This window comes from Anopheles moucheti, chromosome 3 (assembly GCF_943734755.1).
Source record: "Anopheles moucheti chromosome 3, idAnoMoucSN_F20_07, whole genome shotgun sequence".
Classification (NCBI taxonomy): Eukaryota; Metazoa; Arthropoda; class Insecta; order Diptera; family Culicidae; genus Anopheles; species Anopheles moucheti.
In genome coordinates this window covers 9,023,780-9,049,233 of record NC_069141.1, presented here as the reverse complement: position 1 = coordinate 9,049,233, position 25,454 = coordinate 9,023,780, and the positions used below count along the sequence as shown (strand labels likewise).

The 25,454-nt window shown below is 46.1% G+C and overlaps 1 protein-coding gene across 1 annotated transcript; it reads left to right on the top strand.

Moving 5' to 3' along the window:
• The first annotated feature begins 6,111 nt into the window (after positions 1-6,111).
• On the top strand, positions 6,112-12,835 carry LOC128300480 (segmentation polarity homeobox protein engrailed). Its single transcript, XM_053036551.1, has 3 exons — positions 6,112-7,483; positions 12,300-12,400; positions 12,587-12,835. The coding sequence occupies exons 1-3, from the start codon at positions 6,112-6,114 to the stop codon at positions 12,833-12,835; spliced, it is 1,722 nt and encodes a 573-aa protein (XP_052892511.1).
• Positions 12,836-25,454: the final 12,619 nt, after the last annotated feature.

Genomic DNA, 25,454 nt, shown 5'->3' with positions numbered 1-25,454 from the left:
GTGTGTTTTGTGGTGGATTTACACGTGTAAAGTGCCGCCAGGCCTTTGTACGGAGGGTTTTTTTTCTGTCTCACTGTGGCGTGAGGTACGCAAGACTTCATCGATTAATCGAGGCCGATAAATCCGTTACCAATCGGTGGCATGATTTGTGAGCGGTGGAGTCAGCAAGCACGGCCTGTCTGCTTTTGCTTTTGTTCTCTTGCCGCCCTCCCGGCCACTGCGATCAACACTGCGCGCTCCGATCGGACAAAGAAGGCAAAGGCGCAAGAGACTTTCCGCTCCCCTGCACTGTGTGAAGTTCGTCCTTATCGAAAAGGCCATTATTTTATACGCGCAACTCGCGAGGAAAAGCCCACAAACAAAGCCATCGATTTCGCAGCACGCAGGGAAATGGTTTGAAAATGCGCTAACCGTCCCTACGGTTACAGCCCACCAGGGCCTTGTTGTTGTTGCGAGATAATTCCATCCATTCCGGTTCGATTGCGATAAAGACCGTGCCTTCTGCGCTGCCAACGCCAGCAGTGTGCGTTGGGCCGGTGGCTGGAGCTTGCGAAAGCTTGATAAAGAAATAATTTAATCATTATTTACACAGCGTGCAAAACCGTGAGCATCATAATGGTTGGAAACCGATCGATGGTAGGAGATGGAAATAAGTGCGATTTTGAAGCGTTTTGAAATTCTTTCAATAGGAAAATATGAGAGAGATCACTTGAAAAAATGTTTGTTTAAACTATGGGAGGCTCTTGAACAAAGATCGAACATGATGAAGTTCCGGCCAGACTTAACCAGACTTCTTAGGACGATTGATTTTGTTGTGCGACAGAAAATCATAATTACGGCTTAAATTGAAACCAAAATCAACCAAATGAAGCCTTGCTTCATAATTTATTCGAAATATCAAATTACAAATGCAGTTGTGAAATCAATTTCAAAACCTTTTGAGGTGCTTTCCTTCATTTGCAGATTCTAAAGGAGGATTTTTTCTTGAAGATTCGTCCCTTAAGTTCATTTTTCACTTAACTTTTCCATCGGTATTCCAATATCCAGCCAAAGACTGGACATTTTACTAACAGCACGATCTGCCAAACGATTGTCCTCGGAAGTCCTTCCATTCCGGTGCCGACCTTCCGACAAATGGATGGCACGCTTCACGCGCTATCACCAATCCGTCAAAAACCTCCGAATCCCGAAGGCTATTGATCTCCAGCTGATCGCCTCGGCCGATCAAGAGGCCACATTTTAAAGCTTCCTAGAACTTGTTCGGGCAGGTCCTCCTGAACGGTAGCATCCTCGGGTGACATCTTCCCAAACACTGCAACCTCGTTCGTTCCGACGACAAGACATCCCGTGGGTATTCGTAGTTTTCTGCCTTCTTCTGGACATCCTTTCTAGACAAATGTTTTTTTTCCGTTCTGTTTTTCTGTTGCTCCTCTTCTTCGTATTCCATTGACACAGTCAACTCCCATGAGATGCCTACCGTCCTTGCCTAGACAAAATTGGCCTTGTAGTTGCACGGTGAAAATGAACCATTAGAGACATGAAAAGTTGGATTCGCTTAGCTAAGCAAAGTACAACCCACAGGGAGCCACACTCGTATGCAAACACTTCACTTGTCGTCATTTAATGCGAGTCGTGCGACTGCTGCTCCGTCATTGCCGTCCTCGACTTCAGTCGATCAAGGTTTAAGGCGAGATTAAGCCGAAGGTTACAAAAACATCCGAATGAGGCGTGGAACTGTGGAGTGCAAACGACTTGCGCGTGGCACACATTATGCGTGATCGTTCCAGTCGTCCATGCTGGCTATTTCAAGGATGTTGTTCGTCCGAACTGTACGCCTCAAACTGTCAATTGTCACTTGTTAAGCAAGATGCGATTGGTTGTTTGGCAACCATATTAGACGCTGCTGACATAAATATCACCGATCGATCGGGAATGTGTGAAACGATCAATCTATTAGCACTCGGGCACAATTGCACGATCGATCGGAGCTATTTCGGGGACGCTAACAGAAATTGATTGATGCTCAATACCGATCGTTCACATAATTGATCGATCAGGGACGGTTTGTGGGATTGGGAAATGACTCGCCAGATCCAGTAGACGAATTGAACGTGGCAATTCACAAATTGATTTGTTTGGTTCGAAATATTGCACCGGTGTGATAAAAGTCTACTCTATTTTAGCGTGGTAACAGGAGTTGCTATAAAAGATCCATTGTAAGAAGGTTTAAAAATAGCTTCACTTGACGATCACGTTTCAGGTGCGACTTTTGGGGGGGAAATCTTGGGGGTTTTCACAAATTCTAGCTTACAATCTCATGTCGTCGTATTATCTGCCAAAATTGGGTGTAAATTGAAACATCATGTTAGTATAAGATCGTTCATGGGAATCTAAAATAGCTCACCACACACTTGGCACCGCATCTCAACCACGATTGATTTAGCTCCAGATGAAAGGTATTTTTCCCTCTTTGAAAAATACCCCATTTGCAATGGCAAATTTAGAAGCAAATTAGATGAAAATCAACCCTTATTGCTTTTTAATTCTTCTTGCCATTACACCATAATTGCTCCAACAAATCACGAAACCGGCGGCCCCGGTTCGATACGCCTTGCTGCACCGAAAATCATTGCGAGGTGTAATTTTCAAACCAACAAATGTTTCCTCCGCGCTTCCGTTCTCATTCTCGCCGGGGTAGGTTTTTATGTTTCTTTATTTGGGGGCAGCAAAATGGAAGCACTCCACGCCCTCGGTCGGTGCGGTCATGATGGCGCACAACGAATCAAATTCTAATCGGGTTAATTGTAGACCATTGAATTCATTGAAGCTGCAATTACGCACCGAACGGTCCTGAAATGGGTTTTGGGGCATGTGTGGCTTCCCATTTGTTCGGGGGAGGATCGCGGGTAGTCGGGCAGTGCTGGGGATGAGTTTGAAAAAGTTTAAATTACACATGAAGGTTTCAGTTGGTTGGTTGGTAATTTTCTATTGAAATTCCGTAACACAACAACCACCAAAAAAAAAAAGAAGGTAACTGACGTCCCGCTCACTGCCAATGCGCTGGCACTTACGCAGGACGGCTTTAATTCCGACAAAAAATAAGGGTGAAAAGAAAAATCGATCCTCCTTCATTGCGCAAACGGGTTAGAAACTTGCTTTGGAATGTTGCTGGTGGGTAGCTGTGGCCGCACCGGGGGTTTTTGGGATGAGTCTTACATTCTTCTTGCCCCTTTTCCATCTTTTCCCCAAACATGTGGATGGATTAGAGAGCAAGTGTTTTTGGGGAATTAGGTACGAAGAAAAAACACAATTACACAAGTGAGCGGCAAATGAAGGCACCAGCGCCTCAGAAGCGGCCACTCAACCGGGGGGCTTTGCAGTGAAGTGCTTTGGAAATGAAAATCGAAACGAAGCAAACCAACAAATAAGCAATAGCGGAGGGGGGAGGAAAAAAGAAAAAAAAGATGAAACTTAATTTTCCCGGCCGGTGTTAATTGAAGAGTCCAACGTACCGCCATCATGATTGGCCGCAATTAGGTTTAATTGTTTATTTATTTACGGTTATTGTTTTTCCCGATTTCCGTTTCACACTGATGGGGGGCGCAGAGCCTGGGAGAGCTTAAATTACAGTATTAGGAGCAAAAAAAAAAGATGGAGTCTTGCAATGAAAAGAAGAAACCTTGCAAACCTAGCGAATTCCTCTCGATGCAGGTGCGTTTACAGGTAGCGAAGGGTTTGAGGCTCCACGAAACGTGGAAAAGTCGGCAAAAAAAGCTTTCCTTTCGCAATAATCTACCGGATATGAAGCTCCGGGGTGGTAGGTCTGGCCGGGCAGAGCATGGTCAGGATTCCAGCGATTCTATTGCACGTGGGGCAGTAAGGAGGGTGGGTTGAATTTTTGGAGCGCAAAACCCCAACCGCGGCGCAATTATCGCGGACCACATTGAAGGCGCAACAACTGTGCTGTGAAGTGAAGTCAACGAATTAATTAGAAAAAAAGCAGCGGTAATAATGATACAGCAGGAACAACAAAAACAAAACCTCAATTGCTGTACCTTGGGTGTTTGATGGCATGGAGCATGGACGTAATGAATTTTCAAACGGCCACCGACAGTGAAGGCATGCATTTTGGGGGGGCTTCAATGTGTATTGCCGTTTCGTGAGAAGGAATGTGTGTGGGATATTTCTTGTTGTTACATGTGGCCTCTTTTGGGGTTGGGAAATTTAACGTTAGTTTGTTAATCTATTTTATTGTTTTGTGAATTTTGTTGCATCAAATGAAGGAAAATTCAACAGAATACCCATGAAGATGGCCATGTTTTGTATGATTTCTTAACATAATATCAGTTTCAAATAAAAATAACTATTCGATGTTAGTAACATATAATAAAATTTGTAACTTATTTAGGTACTACTTCCTGCTCCCGTGTCGTGCGTTTCAAATCTTCATCGTTTTGCAGACGACCAACGAACAGGAAGATTTTTTTTAAAGGAAAAACATTAAAAAAAGAATAGACCACACACCTTGAAACACAACCCACAGACAATGGGCGCCATCTGTTTCAAAAGTTATTTTTAAACACCCGGCGCTTTCTACTGACGCGGATTTCTAACGGGGAGACCACACACATGACGGAAACATTTCGCAAGGCTCCCCTGTAGGAAAAGCCTGTACGTCTCGTGTCGCATTTTTTTGTTTTAGTTTTAACTCAAGCCGAAAGCAGACTTTCTTGCTGTGTCTGGCTAGGAAAAGCCATCTGCTTCCACAGACAGATGCGTGTAACTAGACTCACGCTTCTGAAGGACATGTACAAAAAAGCCAAACACACAGCATTGCGCTAAAACCTTTTCAAAGTCAGTTGCAAGTTCGTTCCGAAAACAAAACAAAAAAAGACGAGAAAATACAGAAGGACAGTAAAAATCCTTCCCGTACAGCAGAAGCAACAGTACGTACGGATATTTCACCCAAAAGCAAACCAACACGGTTGGCGGCGCCGAAACACGTGTGTGCAGTCACATGTGAGGGGTTAATTTCGAAAATTATACAATTGAAAAAATAACATCTCGATTCTGCGGACGACGACGACGACGACAGCGACGAGGACGATGGTTCTGGAAGCGTTCGGGTAACGCAAGTTGAACCTTGAAAGGGGTGGGGAGGCGTGGGGTTGAAAAACACAAACGGCAGCGATGGGGTTGTTGGCGCAGGAAAAACGCACCCCCTTTTCGACGTGTGTGGTCCGGAGCGCGAGCGAAAGAGACGTCTGCCTGCCGCATATATATATGCGGTAATAAAGTTGTATACCGTGCACACGCACACACTCACACCGTTTTTCCCCAACCATTTTCATCTTTTTCTCGCCTTCTTTCTTTCTCTCACACACGGTACGGGAAACACGCCCCTTTTTCCCTACCTGTACCCCACCAACACATGCACACGGTTCGTTCTGCTTCCCGTTCACACCACCGGAGCACTCGGTGTGTTGTGCTCTCTCTTCCGTCGCTCGCCGTTACCAACACTACCGCAAAAACTACCCCTTTGCGTAAGGGAAGGGATGATGGAGGCGCACATGCGAGAAAAAGATAGCACAAGAAGCGACGAATTGTTTTATTTCTTCGTGTAAGGGATACATGGGTGCACGACGGGGGTACGGGGTAGAAAAAAAACAGGGAGTCTGCGAGATTGAGACTGTCAGTCAGGGTGCGTTTGACATTTCATTTCATTTCATTTTCAGACATTGTCACATCACAATTTATCTCGTGCGTCGGTCGAGTTCGGTCCGGTTTCGGGATATTTTCGAACGCGTGATACGACCAGTCGAGTCGGTGCGGCACGCACACGGGAAGTTGAAGAAGCATTACGTGGTGCGCCGAGAAGCGCGGGCAGTGATTGAATATTGTGTTGTTGCTTTGCGCCCCTGTTGTTGCAAAAGGGTCCACACGTTGTGCGGTGTTTTGCAGTGTTTTTGGTATCCTTTGCGAGAATCTCTTCGAGTGACAGTGAAGATTTAAACATTGTTTGCGTGTAGTGAGTTAGTGAGTGGTTTTGTTGAGACCTTTGAGACGAGTGTGGTTCGAACGTTCGGCACGAGTGTATAGTCGGCAAAGACCATGGCCCTAGAAGACCGCTGTAGTCCACAGAGTGCTCCGAGTCCACCGCATCATCACCACAGTAGCCAGAGCCCGACGAGCACGACCACGGTTACGATGGCAACGGCGAGTCCGCTGCCTACGACGACCACGGCCAGTGCAACTAGTTCGCCTACCCGCGACGAGATGTCGCTAGTGGTACCGATCTCTCCGCTGCACATCAAGCAGGAGCCGATGGGCAACGATGGATTGATGCAACCGATGCAACCAATGCCGCCTCTACCTCCGCACCATCACCACCACCACCATCACCTGCCCCAGCAGCAGCATCAGTCCCCGCACCAGCCACAGACCGCCCCTACCGCCAGCATATCGTTCTCGATCTCCAACATTCTGAGCGACCGGTTCGGTAAGACACCGGGCGAACAGCAGCAATCTTCCATCCGGGAACCGTGCAGTCCCGGACCGATCCATCCCAGTGTGCTGCTGCCCTACCCGCAACACATGCTGCATCCGGCCCATCCCGCCCTGCTCCATCCAGCCTACCATGCCGGCCTGCACCATTACTACCCCGCGCCACAGCATCAACCGATCGTGCCACAGCCCCAAAGACCTCTGGAGCGAAGGGACAGCCTGTTCCGGCCGTACGACATCAGCAAGAGTCCACGGCTTTGCAGCAGCAATGGCAGCAGTTCGGCCACTCCGCTACCGATGCATCCTTACCACACGGACAGTGACTCCACGCAGGACTCCACCTCCGCACCGAGCCCCGCCACGTACGGTGACATTGCATCGCCCTCGTCCGCATCCTCCGCCATCACCACACCGGCCACTACCAGCAGCCCAACGGGCAGTGTGTATGACTTTAGTCGCAAAACGAGCGCCCTCGACCATCGGGCCGCGCTGCTGAGTGGGTTCAGTGCGGCCGCCAGCTATCCCAAGCTGCACGAGGAGATCATCAACAGTCACCGGAAGTTCCAGGCGAAGCTGATCGAGTCGCAAACGAAGGCGGCGTTGGCTGCGGCCGCTACAGCAGCTGCTGCCGCTGCCGTCTCCCATCCGGCTCATATTCCGCCACTGGGCAGTCTCTGCAAAACTGTGTCCCAGATTGGACAGCATGTGGCCGGTACGGCTAGCCTTAATGGAGCGAGTGCAAACGGGATTCCAAATGGCAGCTCGGCCACCACCACCAAAGCTACCCCAAAACCCATTCCCAAGCCGCTGAGCTCGGAAGCGAACGGTGCGGCTACGGGATCATCCTCGCAGGATACTGGCATGGAGTCGTCGGACGATGCAAAGTCGGAAACGAGCAGCACAAAGGATGGCGAGAACGGTAGCAATCTGTGGCCGGCCTGGGTGTACTGCACGCGATACAGCGATCGTCCAAGTTCTGGTAAGTTTCAAGACTAGAAAGAGATAACAAAAAAGAGAGAGACAAGGGTGCTGACAAGTCATTGGAACATGCGGACAGTTTGTCATGACAGGCGAGGTGTAACAATTTGATTACATACTAAACTAAGCAAACGATGTCAACTAACGGATGAAGGAAAAATCAATAACCGGACCACCTTTTTTTTATTTGTCCAATTCTCCGTGAGGGTGTTTTTAGTTGGCATTTATCAAGAAAGGGCCATTAATTGGTGTGGTTTCTTCCACAACTTCTTCCGATGTCAACTGTTGGGAGGGCAGCAAACAGAATGTGACGCACTATAATCATAAAGTCAACGGTGGAAAACCGCAACCAGGACGTATTGTGCAAACATCGGACGAATGTGACATTTTCCTTTGGTCTATGGTGGACAACAACAGCGACAACGAAAAAAAGGTCAACGGAATAGTTCTAGATCGATCGATTGTTGATTGTCGCTTGTCGCTGGATAATTGAATCAAAGTGAACCTTCCCCCGCGGGGGATGGGTGGAAAAGGGGCTAATAGAAAGACACTAATGACAGTGACTGCGAGTCAGCAGTACAATATTTATAGGATTTTAATCACGGGGGTCTTCACACGAATGCTGCGGGCCCTTTTACGGATGTAGGGCATGCATAGAACAGCGCCGCTGGCATGTGATAATTTATTCATAACCCTCATATTTCTGTTATCGCCTCCGCGAGCATCCGATAGCGTTGCGTTGCGGACACCCCGCGTTTTATGCGCACGGACAGGTCACACATACAACCAATAAAACAGGAAAACCGGCGGCCCTCATTAGCACCCGGACGCCCTGGAATTTTGACGATAATTTATGGCCCGTCGTCGATAGACGCCCGCGGAAATACGTAAAGGTTTTTAGTTTTGCTGTTGGCCTGCGCCTCGAAACCCAATCACGCATCAATAGATCGGAATAGATCGCAGCCGTGAAGAGACTTCCGCTTTACGATGTTAGCAGCGCCTTTGCTGATGCGATTTGAAATATGGAGTTCAAGCTAATAGGACGCATATTTTTGCATTTGGCGCTCAATTTGGTGCGAAATCGTGGGAGTAATTCGTTGCCGATAAGCCTGCGGACGATTTAACGCACCATTAGCAGACACAATAATGTGTTCGTATCGGAACGAGCGCCCCGAGTCAGGCACCGGAGTTGAGCGCTTCATATTTCCCTTTTTTGTCTTGGCAGCGATCCCTAGAGCCCGCCAGCCCGCAACAAACAAGTTGTTGTTGCTAGCACGAGCTTAATGATCGTAGCAAAATCAAGATCGATCGTTTAATTTACTTAAACATCCCACTGCAGCTCGCAGGGAAGGATTTATTTTCTCTCTTGCTTTTCTTTGCTCGTGTGTTGTGGCGTTACTCCTTCCTGTTACGATCCTGTTTGCTTCGCCATTCTCGCGGTTGGATCTCGGGGGAAAATAAAACCCAAAGCATGCTAGCCACACCGACACCGATCGCGGTACATTAAGAAATAATAAATGAATTACGGGCTCGAGATGCACAACGCCATTGGGCGCAAGAACACACTAAAAACTCGCCCGTCGATTCCCGATGCGAATAATGATGATGATTGCAATCGCGTCCATTTTGACTGTCTCTGGTCGCCGGTGTGTACGCCGGGCCTTTTGCCTGCCATTTGCTGTCGGGTGCAATTGCACGGTTACGATAGCCATCGCCACAAATGCTGCGCTTCTTTTTGCCCTCGGCCGGTCGATTAATTGAGTCGAAAAACATAAAGGTACGGTGTGTTCCCGGTGCTGAAAGTTGCACTGGAATTGCTTCATTTCGCTAGCCAACGACTGCCGCAACGTTGTGCGCAAACGTGTACAAAGAAATGGGCTAGTATCCGCTGGGAAGCCCCAACCGAACGGCATGAAGTTAATTAATTTACTATCGACCAGCTTTCCTTACGCGCCGAGGAAAAACACAAGGCACCCCCGTTTGCCCTTTTCAGGGACGAAGTTTTATGTCCCACGGCTGGGTTGTTCACGAGGGTGAAACTCCAAGATCCGGATACTTCAAGTACACTTTTATGCTCCTGTACACAGGTTTGCATCAGCCAGCCACCGAAAAAAAGGGCCACCAAGCTTAGACCAATAAAGCGGGCTGATATTTCAATTTATTAGAAGCAATTAGAAAAAGTTCCACCCTGTTGGCGTTCGGTGGAATTTAACGCTAACGTATCGTAACGTCGTCCATCAAACATCAAGAACTTTAGCGAGCCGCTGTTACGTGATAGTTATGTACACGTAAACCCCTTTTTCCCCCGACGAGCCACGATCATTAAAGTATGAAAGCAATAAAGCGAGGTCGTGAAACATTAAAGTAGCTTAATAGAAACTAATTCTTCTACAAAACTCTCACGGAATGTTCGGGCGTTCAGTCCAGCTATGCGTACTTTAACACGCCAGAACATGAAACAAAATCGTCTCTTACGATTCGTAAATCAGGGGAAAAAATGTTACCCTTCGATCGACTGATCGGCAGTAGTGGCAGTAGCCACCTTCACTTGTCAAACACATCGTTCGAACAAATTAATCCCCAATCGTAACATCCCTCAGACGACCCTTTTAAAAGTGTTGCCCACAGCCCTCAAATACACCTCTCAAATAGTAGGCAGCTTCAATGCAGCTTCTAAGAAGCATTTTGTCGACAGTTCATCTGTCAGTCGTCGCCTGCTGCGTTTTTCGGGCCTAACAGTGTTTTTTCGCTTCTCACCCATCTCGAAGCAGTCTTTGTGTAGCAATCGTTCGATTTCGGACCGATTAGACAAACGCAGGGCATCTCCCCCGTTTTATTCGGCGTTTGTCTTCGCTGTGTCTTTTTACTAGCTTTTAATGGGGTTTCATTTTTCATCCCAATATTCCGATATTGGATGACCCTCGGCTTTTTTTGTTGGTTTTGTTTTTCATCGGTAGCACACCAAACGGGGTGACACATTTTTCCCTTGCTCCGGGAAGCAAACATTGTCAGCTTTCGTCGCCCGTGTCTTTTATCGATCGGCGTTAAGTGGATAAGCGTGCGTGCTGGCCGTTTTCATTTAATCACTATCAACGATGTTTCCGTACGATTGTGTGAAAGAATGGGGTACACAAACACACACTGGGCGCTCCTAACTGGGAATTGTTTTATTTTTGGGAATGTGTAAAAACTACACAACTAGAAACAAAATGCCAATCTTCTAAATCACACACAACAGGAGCAGAGTTAGTTAGTGAAATTCCACCTCGGCACCTTACAGCGTGCTGGATGAATTTCTTCTTCATTGAGTTCTTCACACGATAGCCGTACCTACCAGGATGCCGGTGTTAAACGGACGACTAATTTGTGGCATCTCGAACTGTTTTGGTTTGTTGCGTAGACAAAAATTGCGCCCAACAAACCGGCCACAGAAAGGCCTAGCAAAACCCCGAGTACCAACGGGGTCCCACCACCCGAACGATTAAGTTCTTTGTTTATGGGAATGCGTCGTCCGTTTGCGTTCATCAAAATTTTATTTCCATCCATTTGTGACGATTTACGCCGTCATATTCGGGGTGGACCTCCGGTTTGTGGACGTTACGGGCAAACAGGATGGAGTTCCCGCAAACGCACCCCTTTTGTTTTTGGTTTCGCTTCTTTATAAGTTCTATTAAAATGTCAAATTATGATAAACCATCGAACCGTTGTGGAAGGGTTTTTTTTTGTTGGTGAAACATCCGCGAGGTGCACAATGGCGTGAGTGAGTGAGCTGTAGCGGGCTTATATCTCCCGTGGTCACTTGCAACAAGACGGGCATTAATATTCATCCGGCAAACCTCCGCGGACCTCCCGAAGAAAGGACGAAGAATTCACGTACATTCTAGCCGTGTTGGTTGGGGCCCGCAGTAGGGCAAAGAAGAACGCCAGAAGTTTGGCTCGAATTAATTATCGAATTAATATATTAATTAACCTTCTATTCCCGTAACGCGGGACCCGGGAAGTGTTGGAATACCCCGGTGCGCAACTGACCCCGAAGGAACTGTACGCCGCTCGCCGGAGCTCATTAATTAGTGCGATTATTTATTTCGACTAATTTAAATGAAGCAAACCCCAGGCGCGCAATAGCGACCAAGCAAACGCACCAGCCGCTAGCGATTGGGGAGAAAAGTAGCGAAGAAAGCGTCGTGTAAAATTTATGAACCTCGGCGAATGGAAATTCGAGTCGCCGGGACTGGGTGGGTTCCTAGTCCTAGGTTTCCCCCCGGGTTCCACTGGGTAATCGTAAAAATGGCTCAAAGTGAAATAAACACATTCTTCTTGCAGTTCTTGCTGAGGCTGACGAGCAAACCCGGCAGTGAGCGGGAGCTTTCTTCCTCGCTTCGAGTGTCTTTCGAGCTCTTTAGAAACGGCCATTTTTATGCCAACGAAGCCAAGAAAACCGAGGAACCGCAACGGTGCTAATGCAAAACAAACAACACCCGCCAGCAATGCAATGACCAATGTCTCGATCTCGTACGCTCGCACAAGACATAAACAAGTACGATCTTTCGCTTTCACCTCTCTGCCATCACTGCAACTCATCTAGGTCCCCTCGTCCCTTTCTACTACCTTCATTTATCTCATCCGACGGTTAATTGAATTAGATAAGAGCGACAGTAATGATTATTTATTCACCAACGTTTGTGCCCCAACCCCCGTGGGGGGGAAGAGACTTCTTGCCTGCATGTGCTTGCCGTTTTGCCGCGTCGTTAAAGTCGGGTGACATTTTTATTAATTTTCTTCGGTGTGGTTGTGCCGTTTGCTTTTTTTCCCTCCAGGTCCACGGTACAGGCGCACGAAGCAACCGAAGGAGAAGGGCGAAAGTGAGGAGAAGCGCCCGCGGACAGCCTTTTCCAATGCGCAACTGCAAAGACTGAAGGTAAGCCGGTCCACCATTATCCCTGCCGAAGCCATATCCCGCCCCAATGTCCGGAAGTCACACCGGGAACGTTGCAGTTTTGGTTTTACTGCCCACACCCGACTTCTGCCCAAGTGTAGTGCATTTGTTCTAATCGTAGCCATTTGTTTCTTCTCCGCTATCTCCCACGCCCCGTTGCTACCCTAGAATGAGTTCAACGAAAATCGCTATCTGACGGAAAAGCGGCGGCAAACGCTAAGTGCCGAGCTGGGCTTGAACGAGGCACAGATCAAAATCTGGTTCCAGAACAAGCGGGCCAAGATCAAGAAGAGCTCGTCGGAGAAGAACCCGCTCGCCCTGCAGCTGATGGCCCAAGGTCTGTACAATCACTCGACCGTGCCGCTCACGAAGGAGGAGGAAGAGCTCGAGATGCGCATGAACGGGCAGATTCCGTAAAAGCGAAACAAGAAACAACTCCTCGGGAGAAACACGGACCTGAATCCATATTTCTCCAAACCCCCTAACTCCCACTCACAGGGTACAGGTAGCGGCCCCCCCCTTTTACCCACCCCGAAGATGGCACCTCGCGAGGGGATGATGATCCACGGGTGCAATAACTAAAGAAGGATCTTCTCCACAAGAAGCACAAATTCATCGCAAATCCGATCGTTGAGATGTCCTGCAGGTGTTTCGGGTGGAGGCGACAAAAGTTAAAGCAATACTATGTAGCAGGCTAGATGCAAAGCGAAGGAACGACAAGGATACCTTTTAAATGTTTAAGCACACATATACTGTAAATTATTACCTTTCTCTCTTAGCAGCTCTCTTAGTCGTGTCCTTTTGGGTAGATTTGCACAAAGCAAGCGGTGTTTTTGGTAGTGTAGTGAAGTGTATATACAGGAACCATTCTGCTTGTTTGCGTTTGTACATAAAATAGTTCCGCAGTTCAACGGTAGCGATCGTTCGCTCTCTTGCTTTCGAGCAATTAATGGCGGTGCTTTTTAGTTTATGGAACTCTTCAACATGTACACGTGAGGCAGAAACATCAGAACCAGTTATTTTCTTGACAGAATCATGAAGATCATTGAAGAATTTAAACAGAATCGCAACGAATGCCTCAAAACGGTTTCAATCGCTTGGAAGGAAGAGAGTTTTTAAGGGGGGAGTATAGGTTTTAGTCGAAATGCGTCCAAATATGTTTCTACTAGTGAGTAAGAGCACTTTTACCGCTACGCAAGCGTAATATCTACATTTCCTACAAGTAAAAGGTTGCAATTTATCGTTCTATTCTGGTAGGACCCTGTTAGCACCGTAAGACACAGCAAGCAAGTATTATTATATTATCTATAATTATGCTATTCTATTGATAAACCATCCACCTTCCCCCACAGTCCTTTTAGCAAGTATAAAGAGAGTTGTTTACTGAAAAATGTGTTGTTTAGCAGGAGCGGTTAGTAGTGGCGTTTAGCGTTCAACACAAAAGTTATGAAAGCTCGGAAGAGGTAGAGAGAGAGATATATATAAATATAAATGGAAACCTGTAGCGTATAATGAAACGTATATTGTAAAACAAAACAAATCCACCCTCGGTAATAGTGCTGTAAGACGGGAGCATTTGCGGAAGATGAACGCAGAGGAAGAAAAAAACCGATGGCATCCATCCATCCATTCATTACACACTTTTGCACACACTCTCATGTGATATTGCGTACGAAGAAGTAAATTAAAAGTATGAAAATCTAATATTCAAAACAAATACGAACGGCGTGGTGTTTCTTTCTTTTATTGAGCGTAGAAATAACGAAGCAAACATAAATATCACACCGGGGGCGCATACAATAATTGACTTTTCAAACAGATGCTGGTAAAGATGCTGCTTTATGCGGGAAGCCTTCGATGGAAACACACTTTGGTAAGTGAATGGGTTTATGACTTGAGAATGCAAATTTCGGTTTCGGTTTGCCATTTTCCATGCGTTGTTGTTACTTCATTGCCTAATCGTGTTTTCTTTCCTTCCCATTTTGTTCTGCTACCGTTTTGTTTTTGCACCGAATGTTACTCTTCAACTCTTGAAAGTCTTGTGAAGTGATCGACGGTGTTCGTGTGTTGCCCAATCGCGTCGGATCGGCCAGCGAGTTGCTACCGTTTAGGTTGATGTGCTGTAAACGGCCAGTCAATTCCAGTAGCAGCCGTGATTGAAAACATTCACCGGCGAATGGGTGCAGCCGCGAAATGGCTGCCCCTTTGAAGGAGGGAGGAATAAGAAATTTGAATATAATATTCCAAGTGCGCCCCATTTCGTAAGCGACGGGAGCATCAATTAATCACAGCCACAAGCACGGCTCGAGCGCCACCACCATGGGCTATGATGACCATCGATTCCACCATTCCAGAGACAATAGTAGCGTCGACGTTGAAGGTGCACACTTCAACCCACTCCCAGCAACCTCCACGAAAGCTCCAAGATGGACGCAACGTGGAATGCGGTTTTTGCGCAAACAAAAGGCACCCTTAGCACCGGTAAGCTGATCCTGCTGGGAAGTGGGAAAACCTTACCACGGTAGCTTCTGTTTTTCTTTCTTGTGTGTGTGTGTGGATACGAGTGACTTATGAAATTAGTGTTTTTCTTTGATTAGTGGCAACATTTCCAACACCCCTGAACATGAAGCGCCCCAAGGTACGAAGGTGCTCCGAGCGAAGGCTGAAGGCCCGATCGATGGTTTGGAGTGTCTAGTGTTTCACCAGTTTGCAATTAATAGGATCACTCTGGTGGTAGAGGGCATAATTAGCATAAACACACATTTACGGTAGCTCAATTCGGGGAGAAGGTGAGTTTCGATCAAAGCGAGCTGATGATGATGATCGAGGTCCCGTCTATTGGGGTTCGTTAAGACAGTGGGAGATCTTCAAGATGGCTCAAGATCCTTGCCGCAGCAAAACGATTGCATTCATCAGACTCAGTAATGAGATCATGATAATTTAGTCAAAAAGACATGCTTCTCTAACCTCAGATCAGATGTATGATTGAAAGATTTCTTCCTAAAAGAGTGTATTTCAACCTCTTTGAAGTTCTATGTAGATCACACAGGCAACGCGCCTAGATGCGCCGCGATATGATCGAACACATCCAATGTTCCAAGGTTTCTTTTTGTCTCCCTCGTTAATGATTTACTGTTTAATTAACAAAAAGTTCTAATTGGACCACCACCATCCAATGTGGGCCATTCGATTCCGGGACCGTGTTCGATGCTACCGGAAGCAAGGCAACCCGAAGCGAGTGGGATATTTCGACGAAACGATGGCGAACGGACATCAGATAGGTTCAGCGTTTGCCATTCACCTTGGTCCATCCTCCGAACCGGACGATCGCCGATGGTCTAATGCTTAACCGCACCCTAAAGCATCAAGCGGGCCAAACCCTTGAGGTTATGCCGAGTACGAGCGGTGATGACGACGATGATGATGATGACGGCAAGGATGATGAGCCGGTGCTAAACGGTTTTCCCGTTTGTTGCACCCCGGTAGACGAACCGCACCGCGGGGTCGGATGATTAATGGAGTGTAATGGTTTATTCATGGTGGACATAAGGCAGAAATTTGGTTCTGATTTAATTAATTGGACAGCATATTTAGCTGCCCTTTTGTTTTTTTTTCTCTCCATCGTTTGCCACGCAGATGCGGAGAGATATGATGGTACTCCCTCCCTCCGGTGGTTTGGATTGATTGAATTTCATATCGAGTGATGATAATGTGCGGCATAAATCAGAATCAAATGATGTTTCTTTTTCATTGTTGTTGAGTGAATGAAGTTACATAAACGAACTGTTTTTAAGCAAAGAAAGAAGTTGAAGAGTGTAATAGCAAGTAAATTATGCAACAAACCATTTTTATCCACTGTATCCGTGTAACTTTACTCATATTACAGAATCTATCACCCTTTTCCTTCATTAGCATACTAGAACCAAGTAGTAAACACTTCGCTTACAATTATCCCACTTCAGTCCATCAAACGACCATATTACATCCCAGGACACGTATCAGGAGTGTCCCAGTTTAAAGTTCGTCTCTCTTGGACACTGTCGATTCTTGCAACTCCCAACGCGTCCAACGCGTCCAACAACTTCCAATCAACGAATGAACGAATGAATATGCAATCCTATATGACATCCTTGCTGCTGCTTGAACTGTTTGCAAATGGGGATTTCGTTACCTGCCGGGCTCGATGATGTCCTGTCCAATGTCCATCACCGAAGCCTGCATCCTGCGTCGAGGGCTGTGTGTTGTGGAGAATTTCAATTAAATTGTTTGAAATTTTAAACTGCAACTGGGGCGATTGATCCTTTTTGCGAAAGTGGACACTACCTTTGGCACTGCAGCCGCTGCAGCGTCATGAAGCCACGGTGAGTCACGGTATAATGTGAGCGAAGGTGTTTTAATTCTGGTGTGTGTAACGCACTGAACGAGGAAGCGATAATTTATGCCGCTGCTATTCTCTTCAATGCCATTTTGCCGCGAATCGAACGTAAACGGTCGGTAAATTTTCATTTCGTGTGTTTGGGTCTCTTACCACTACGTCCTACACATACACAGCAGAATGGTTAGTTCCTTTTGCAGACATCAATAGTCATGCGGCCAGTGTAAACCGCTGCACTTCCGCTTTAATCTCTATTTACAACTCCCTCGATAAGAACGATTATGATCGTTTGCAACCTTCGGCTTGTGTGAATAAATCCGTAAATTCTATCACTGCACCCGGGCTGCACTCGACAGTGGCAAACGAGCGAAGCAGAAAAAGGCCCGGAAGGCGACGGTCAACACCAACACGTCGTTTAACACACCATTCCGGGCACCGACGGTTCCGTGCACCTGATCCGCAAGCAATCGCCCGGATTAGAAAGAGACCCACCGAGACGTACGGGTTCGGACGGAGTAATCCTAATTTATGTGCCCGCTTCCTATCAAAATCAAAAACCCATTCCCGTCCACCAGCACGAGAGAACGATCTGCGAAAACAGGCTCCAGAAATGTGATCATTTCGCATCGATAATCTTCTGCGTTGACGTTTCGGGCCTGGTTTTTACGGAGGCCACGGAGGGTCTGATTGGTCTTCACGGATTTCCTTGATCCGATTGCTTGCTACCGTATTCAGTTGACGATAAAGGGCAGAAACAGTGAGAGACAGAGCGAGAGAGACACCCGGTTGGACCACTGGTGATGACTTTGGATCCGTCCCGAAGCGCTGCCAAACCCAGTAGCCAGTCGGTACAGTTGTTCCACTTTGCATACCACCCAGGTCGTATCGCAGTCGGGCACGAAAGGTTTTGGAATAAATTTTGCCTACCAGGCTGCGCTGGCACTTGTCCTCCTTTTGTGACGAGATGAATCGAGCCAACCACAGCCGTGCAGCCCGAACAGGGCCCTGGAATGAGGAAACTATTTGCAAAGTGGACCATCGACAGATGATAAACTTCAGGCGAAATTCATTAGTCGACGGAAAAAGGGTTTCAGAGAGCGAGTCCAACAGGAACGGATCGAATGATCAACTTTGAGGATTTAGCTGCAAAAACAAGTTGTATTCATTTACACTCAAATTATTAGAAAAGTAAAGAGTGAAAACACTTTTTTTGGCTTGTTAATTAATCATGTTCATCCGTTGGGTTTATGCTTCATTCAAAATATTTATTCCCCAGAGTGTTCAACGTCGTGTGGCATTGCTTTATAATTTTGCTAGTGTCCATTTTGCCAGTCATTTTCCAACTCTTCTCTTTGGTGTCCTTTCTTACAATCCTTCTTAGACAAAGCTCACTCTAAAGGCAGGTAAGGAGATTTATTTTAGAAATTAAAGCGAAAGGGTTTTTTGTTGCTTTAAACGAGATAAATATTTGCTTGAAGAAGTGATTGAAGTTATAACCAAAAAAGGCTTAAGATATGGATCACACCCTTGAGAAATTGGCAACGAAAGCAAACATTTTTCCATTGATATGTCTTTGTGGACATTAAAAATATAACAATTTGCAAGATCATTAATTTTATTTGGGTGAGAAAACTACATCATTTTTCATTCTATTCTGTTTGTGACTGATATATAAAAAAAATGTAGAATTTTATTTAAAATTTTGTGGGAATTCTCTAGAGATACGAATTTAAATACAAAAAAGATAGTTTTCCCAAGCAAATGTCTGTGGTTTGTATCCGATGAGCCATCAGAACAATAAAGAACATTCTATCGATTGGTTTCCTAGCCGTTGCTTCAACAAGAAACCCCATGAAAGGCAAAAGCAGAGGAACTCAAACGGACATAAAGCGTTCCAGCTGACATAAACATCAACGGACAGATTAATCATACGTTGCCATGATCGTCCGGAATTCTTTTCATGTTGTTTCGGTTTGCTTCAATCGCTAGCGATTTTCTTCCAGCAAGCATCTCCCACAACCGGCAACATGATTAGCCGAGACACTTAGACTAATTAGTTTCTCTACTCCGTAGCACAGAACCCGAGTTCCCCGACAAGCGCCCTCTCTAATAATAAAGCGCACACGGTGACTTTTCACGACTTTTGTCACCAATTTCCATCGAATTCGGTAGCGCACGTTTTCCGTTTGATCCTCGCAGTTATGATCCCGCTGGAATGTGACGGAAAGATTAAGTTTGTTTAGGGGTGATGCGAAGCTATAAAGGCCTCAGAGCTCCTAACCGGCACTTCAAGATCGAATCACCCTACCCGCGTTTTTGTTGATATTTGTTGTTTCTAAATTAATTATAGCCGCTTTCCAGCCGATTTAGTTGGCCCCTCGGTTCGGACTCGGAAGATGAAAGCAATCAGCCAGCACAAAGAGCGATAAATACGCGCGGTGACAGACAAAAACAGAGCGAGCGCTAGCGAGCGAACGCACTCACGTCTGCGTTCCGAATTTCCAAATTCGGCACCACGAGACCGCGGGCTTTATGGATGATGAGTGCGACCACTCGTCAACTGGCTTCTCATTAAGTGTGCACGATTTGTCTCATTATTTTCCGCCGCTTTTCCCGCGTCGCTCGCCACCCGAACGTCCTTTCTTTGGTGTTTTTTTTCGGTTCAGCCGGGTAGCTGACGCCAACTGTTTGCAACTGTTGGCGTTTAGCGTCTTTAGCGATCGTGCCGCACCGTCTGTTGGCGGCTCATTAGTGACAAAATTGTGTGCGTAGTGTAGTGTGCTTTTTTTTCGCCATTTTGCTTCCTTTCCGTTCGTTGTTTTATTTGTGCGTGCACTTCAAACGCGCGGAACTCGTGCTAATTTCGCCTCCGTTAGGTAGACTTTTTTTTGGGTAGGAAGGGGTCCGTGTATTTACTAAACGCCAGCTAATTCCTTCTCACGCTTCACGGATGGTTGGCAATTCAATCGTCACCTCACAGCGAGGAATTACGACCCCGGCCGGCCGGCCGAGGAAGTGAAAAGATTCGGGTACGGAGAAAAACGGGTGAAATGTACTACGCGCACTTCCGTCACCTGTCGGGTGAGATCCAACGGTGGGCCTACAGTCTAAACAAAACAACAACAACCGGCCAGAAGCATTTTCTCACCGTGCCGTACCTCCTTAGCCAGCACAAAATGTTCCGTTAGTAATCTGTCATTAATTAGTCAGCGCACGTTTCAATTCACTCGGCCACCGGAGAGCGAATGCTGCGGGCGGGACGAAAAAAAAGCGGGACAATCTTAAAACACGGCCAAATACACGACACTTGGCTCGATTTTTGCCAAAAAAGGAACCTCCCCGGGTGAAAAAGAAACCGATCGACCGATCGCAATGCCGATTCGAGGACACCGATAAGCGGCAATCAGCTATGGTCATGACAGTTTCCATTGCATTTTAGTGCCAAGATCGTGCCGTATTCTGCACCAGCCACCACCACGCCGCCACTGTCAGCGAAAGTGTGAAGAAAAATTCCGTTAGAAAATGCACACACCGTCCGCTGCCTTGCCACCTAACTACCCCCGTTTACTCGCGGCCACCTTGATGCTTGATAAATGATTTCCCGGGAAAAGTGCTTTCCACGACGTCTCACGGCCTGTACGGTGCATCCTTTCGCGCAAGGGTTGAACGCGAGCGTTTGTCCGTGCTCACGGCACAATCATTTGCTTCAATTAAAATTACATTTCATTTGCGGTGAGTAGTGCTAATTAGTAAATCTATATCATAACGAACGTACGAAAAGCGCCGAAGGATGGGGGCTGCTGGGGCATGGCGAACGGGCTGGCTGGCTGGCTGGCGGGGATAGGAATTTTATTCAATGAAATCTAAACGCTTAACGCACGCAGCGCAACTGCTCAATGATGGGCCGATGGGAATGGAGAGCGATATAGATTTCTTGTATGCGGTGTGTTCCAATTTACGCTAGCGTGATGTAAGTACAGCATGATGGTCCGATACACACCCAGAAGCTCAAAAAACACACACAAAATCTGACGTTTATAAAGGTGTTTCTGCAGAGCGTTTTAGCCTGGTGGCCTCATATCCATGTCGAACTATTGACATTTTATAATAAAGTAGCCTTAATCAAGGACTAGACGTGTTAGAAGATTAAAAAAACGTATGACCAAAATGGTCGTACATAATTTTAACCAAGCGTTGACTAAAACATTGACAAGATTCCGGAGCTTTAAAATAAGAAAAAATCTATTAAGAGAATTGAGTACTCACCAAATACTTTTAAATTGAAACATTGAAATGAAACATTGCATACAATAGGATCTGTTTGGATCAATTGGATCAATTATTGGATCTGTATTTTCAACCCTCAACGTAAGATGATGTTAAAAACCTCAGTTTCAGAGGGTACTTCTGTTATCATAAAATAAGTAATAGGAAATAGCTTAAACAGATCATTTCATTTAAGGCAAATTGTGTTTGTAATAAATCATACTTCTAGCAGCTATCGTCGAAACAAACCAAAGAACTAATAAATTACTTCCCTTCTCTTTTCGCTTCTCTAATCATTTTCATGGTGCAAATTTGCAAACCACCTTCATTTGTCTCAATTTTCCGGTAATAAGAGCTTGGAAACAAAATTGGAACTTCCACACTGCCATCCAACCACCTCCAACCATATCGTCGGCCGTCAGTTACTCACCATACATCAATGATTGCCATTAAAAGGCTTCGGTATTTTGGGGCGCAACTCAAGAGGTGCGATCGCTCGCGGGATGATCGCCCCAAATACGCATTTGTATCAAACAATTTTTCGGGACCATTTTCTCACATTCCTTCGGATGACGCATCTGCAACTGAGGCCAGTGGGAAGGGGCCCGGGAATTCTGCCTGGATCGTTCATCAAAGATGCAGCCACACGTTTAACGCCATCCACGTCAAACCAACCATCCATCCATCGAACGGAGAAAGAGACCCCCAACAACAACCAACGAAAAAAAAAAAACATCCCCGAAAGTCGATCCCGTACGATCGATGGCCGTAAACATAAACACACAACCATGCGCGCGGAACAGCAAGGGCACCATCGTTTGCTCGCGCTTTCTAACGCACGGTTCCAAAAACGACCGAACGGGAAGCAAACACACCGGGAAAAAGGCCAAATGGTTTTCTTTTAGCACTGCGCTCCACCACACAACCATCCGTGGTGATGGAAGGGGTGGGAGTGGGAGATGAAGGGAGGGAATTGGGGTGGAGTGGCGGTGAGAAAAACATCAACTCTAGCGGGGTTGGGTTCGTCGGCGCGGGATGTTTGGTGCATGGCTGCTGGCACGCTGGTGGCGCAAGACGGTGTCGAAGCAAAGCAAAGCAAAGAAGCAAAAATCGACGTGTGTGGTCCTCATTTCTCTCACCACAGAGCTGGCGTGTGCACGAACGGTCCGGGGGAAAACGGAAAACGGGAAGCTGGCGAAACGGTGTAAGCCTTGGCGCAGCTCGCGATCGCACTCGCACGGGGGACGCGGCGATTTATTCCTTTCGCGGTCTGATGTTGTCTGTTGTCTTGCTTTCGCCACAAAAAAAAAAAAACGGTGCCTGGGTTCATGCTCCGGTTTTTGCCGTCCTGTTCCTTCGTGCTGCAGTTTTGGCGAACTACCCTTCGGGCAGGTTGGTGTTGGAGGCCCGTGGAGATTGCTCTCGAAAATGCTCAACTCGCCCTGGCCGGGATGAAAATGACTGGGCGCACTCATGAGCGTTCCTCTTTGGCGTTGGGCCGGTCGGACGGACGGGTTCAAGTGATCGTTGGGAGTAATGTATGCATTAGTACAATGCCTTATAATCATTACGCGAAAGAATAAATAAATGATCGCATAGCATATTTCGAGTGATTTACGTGTGCCACAGTACGGTAATTGATTCGAGGTTAAAAGTGGATTATTTTATCGAGTTTGTCAACCAGCGAAGGGAGTCATGAGCGATTTGGATTCGATGTCCAATTAATTATTGAAATATTTTATCCGTTCCTTTACTATAAAAGTATTTATTTCAGTACTATTCATCATTTAAAACCTCATTTTCTGTGTACTATCGTATCATTTCCTATAATTTTCCACCGACCATAATACCACCAGTATCATAACCAAACAACAATAATGGGCATCGCTTAGTCGATTATGATCGAACTCATTACACCTCGGCATTATTTTATGGTTGCCGTTCCTCCTAACTCGCAGGCAGTCTATTTCTGGGCGCCTCAGACCGCAGATAATCACTGTCGCGTCCTCTGCTCTCGCTCTACCGCCTAGAGCTCATTATCGATAGCGAAGGTATTAGTGAGCGATGGGGAAGCATTCATCAAGCCCCCGTTTCCGTTCCCGGCCCAGGCAGTGACATGCATTCCTATGCTGACTGATGAATGGCCCACTGATAGACCGACTGCTAACGATGGCCAGATGCATCAATTCGAATGTGCAGCCAGAAGCATGAACGATCAACGATCGTCGTTTATTTTTATCGCCAACGTAAAATAAATAATAAGTCCCTCTCTCGGTTCCATTCCAAGCCGGCATGGATGAATTTCATGCATTTGGACGTAGGTAAATGATGGAATATCGGTACATCTTACCATGAAACGGATCTTACATCGTGTCAAAAAAGGTCCCAAACATCGGTACAGTTTGATCTATGTGTTTCAGTAGGTCAAGATCAGAAGGCCTGAGACTAGTTTGTCGAGTGACACTTCCGGTGGTAGATCGGGCTCACTTTTCATCTTTTGAACCAAAAAACCAAAAAACATCCCAAAAGAGTAATGTGTTTTCATTAACGCATCGTTCTAGTTATCTTCGTTTGAAAATTTTCGTAAAGAAGAGGTTGAAAATTGCCTCCAGATAAGCATAAATGATATATTCATCAAGCAGCCTATTGACAACTTCGTCACCGAGTTCCGAAAACCTTCTACCAAGTAGAGACATCCACCAACATCGAAAAACAACAGAATATCTTTCGCACTCAGGTCAAATAAAAAGGTTTACCGAAAAAACCTTTCCTGAAAGGTACGTCCCTGCCAGTTATTCGTCACTGTCGATCACAGTTTAATGGTTTTTCAAGGTTTTTTCATGGACGAGAAAGATTGAAGGATTGCACCGGTGGACAACAATGCTCTCGTTGGTAAAGATTAATTGCGACCCAATCGGAAGGCAAACCCTCAATGAGGCATCAAACTAAAGTGATCTTTGTTCTAAGTAGTTACAACACTGCGTTGGTTTATGCTGTCACATTGTTTCAATGCCATCGATGTGTTTAGAAAGATAGACCTGTATGGAGCTTATGTTAAGCTTTTGGTAGATTAGCACCCGGTCACGAATCGGAACGGAGTAGGAACGATGAGCAACTGCTATCTGGTCTCGCTTCATCCTTTCGTTAGGGTCGATTGAAAGGAACACATTTGTCAAACCTCCAAGAAAGGTTTGTTTTAATCAACGCTCAAACTTAGTGTTTGGGATCGATGAATTTCAATGTAACAGAACGCAATTTTCTGAAAAATTCAACATATTTCCTTTGCAGCCATAAGACACCTCAATATCTTCCATCACTCTGTAATGTCTGCTCAATGATTTTTGAGAGAGAAACCACATCTTACTCGATCCTCACCATTCTCCAGCATTGCCAATAAGCCATGCTCGTTCGAGCATTAAAGCAAAAAACGGAATATCAACAGTTGAAGGGAAAGTAAATACAAGTAAGAGAGAAAATTAAGATAACGAGGATTGTAACGGGAAAATGGACGAAATTGACCACACTCATTTCGCTGATCCCCAACGGGTTTGTTCCGATTGCTGCCATTTTGTCGTTTAAAATAAAATGGGGAAGACATTTTGTATAATAAAATGCAAATAAGTTAGTAGATCATTGGTTCCATAAATAAATGAGACGTAATGTTCTCATAATACGGCAAAAGCTTTCAAGATCGTTCATAGCACTCTGATTTCCGACATAATCTTTAAACCCACTCAAACCGCCACCATTTTTATTCATTCCATAAATGAGCGTCCTGTCCCTTGCCGATAGCTTTGTAAGTCATATCGATGTTTAATTAAATTGACCAATAATTAACAACTTTATACCGTTGCTGTAAAGAAGGAGAGAAGAAAAAACCCCAGCAATACATCTCACAACGTCTTCACCGATTCGATTCGCGTCCAGCGATAAGCTCCGTAATGATATATTGTACGTCGCCCATCTTAATAAGTTGTCATCTTGGTCCCGTATACGACCGCTGCTCCAGAACAGTCACCGCTCGTTTGCTCCTATCTGCACCACGTAGAACCGAAAGGCAAGATGCGAACGTGCGATAGCTCTCGATGAACCCGGGGCTCGGCCGAAGAAGAATTGAAGATACGATGTCCGACCAGCAGGAGAAGTTCGGTTGGGCTCGAACTGCTGCTCGCATCATTCCCGGGTGGTTTTTGTTGGGGGTTTTGGTTAATTAATAATATGTTAATTAAAAGTCACCTCTCCGATGTCACACGATTGTCAAAACAAATTCCCATCCCTAATCTACCCGCGAAATGACCGAGAACGGTGGTGAATGCACCACGCAAAGGAACGGTCATCGTACAAAAGGAGAGGGAGAGAATGAACGATAAACATGCACACATTTTGCACACATAA

Coding starts and splice junctions, on each gene's coding strand:
- LOC128300480 (XM_053036551.1), top strand. CDS start 6,112: ATGGCCCTAGAAGACCGCTGTAGTCCACAGAGTGCTCCGAGTCCACCG. Junction 7,484..12,299: donor CAGCGATCGTCCAAGTTCTG/GTAAGTTTCAAG, acceptor TTTTCCCTCCAG/GTCCACGGTACAGGCGCACG. Junction 12,401..12,586: donor CGCAACTGCAAAGACTGAAG/GTAAGCCGGTCC, acceptor TTGCTACCCTAG/AATGAGTTCAACGAAAATCG.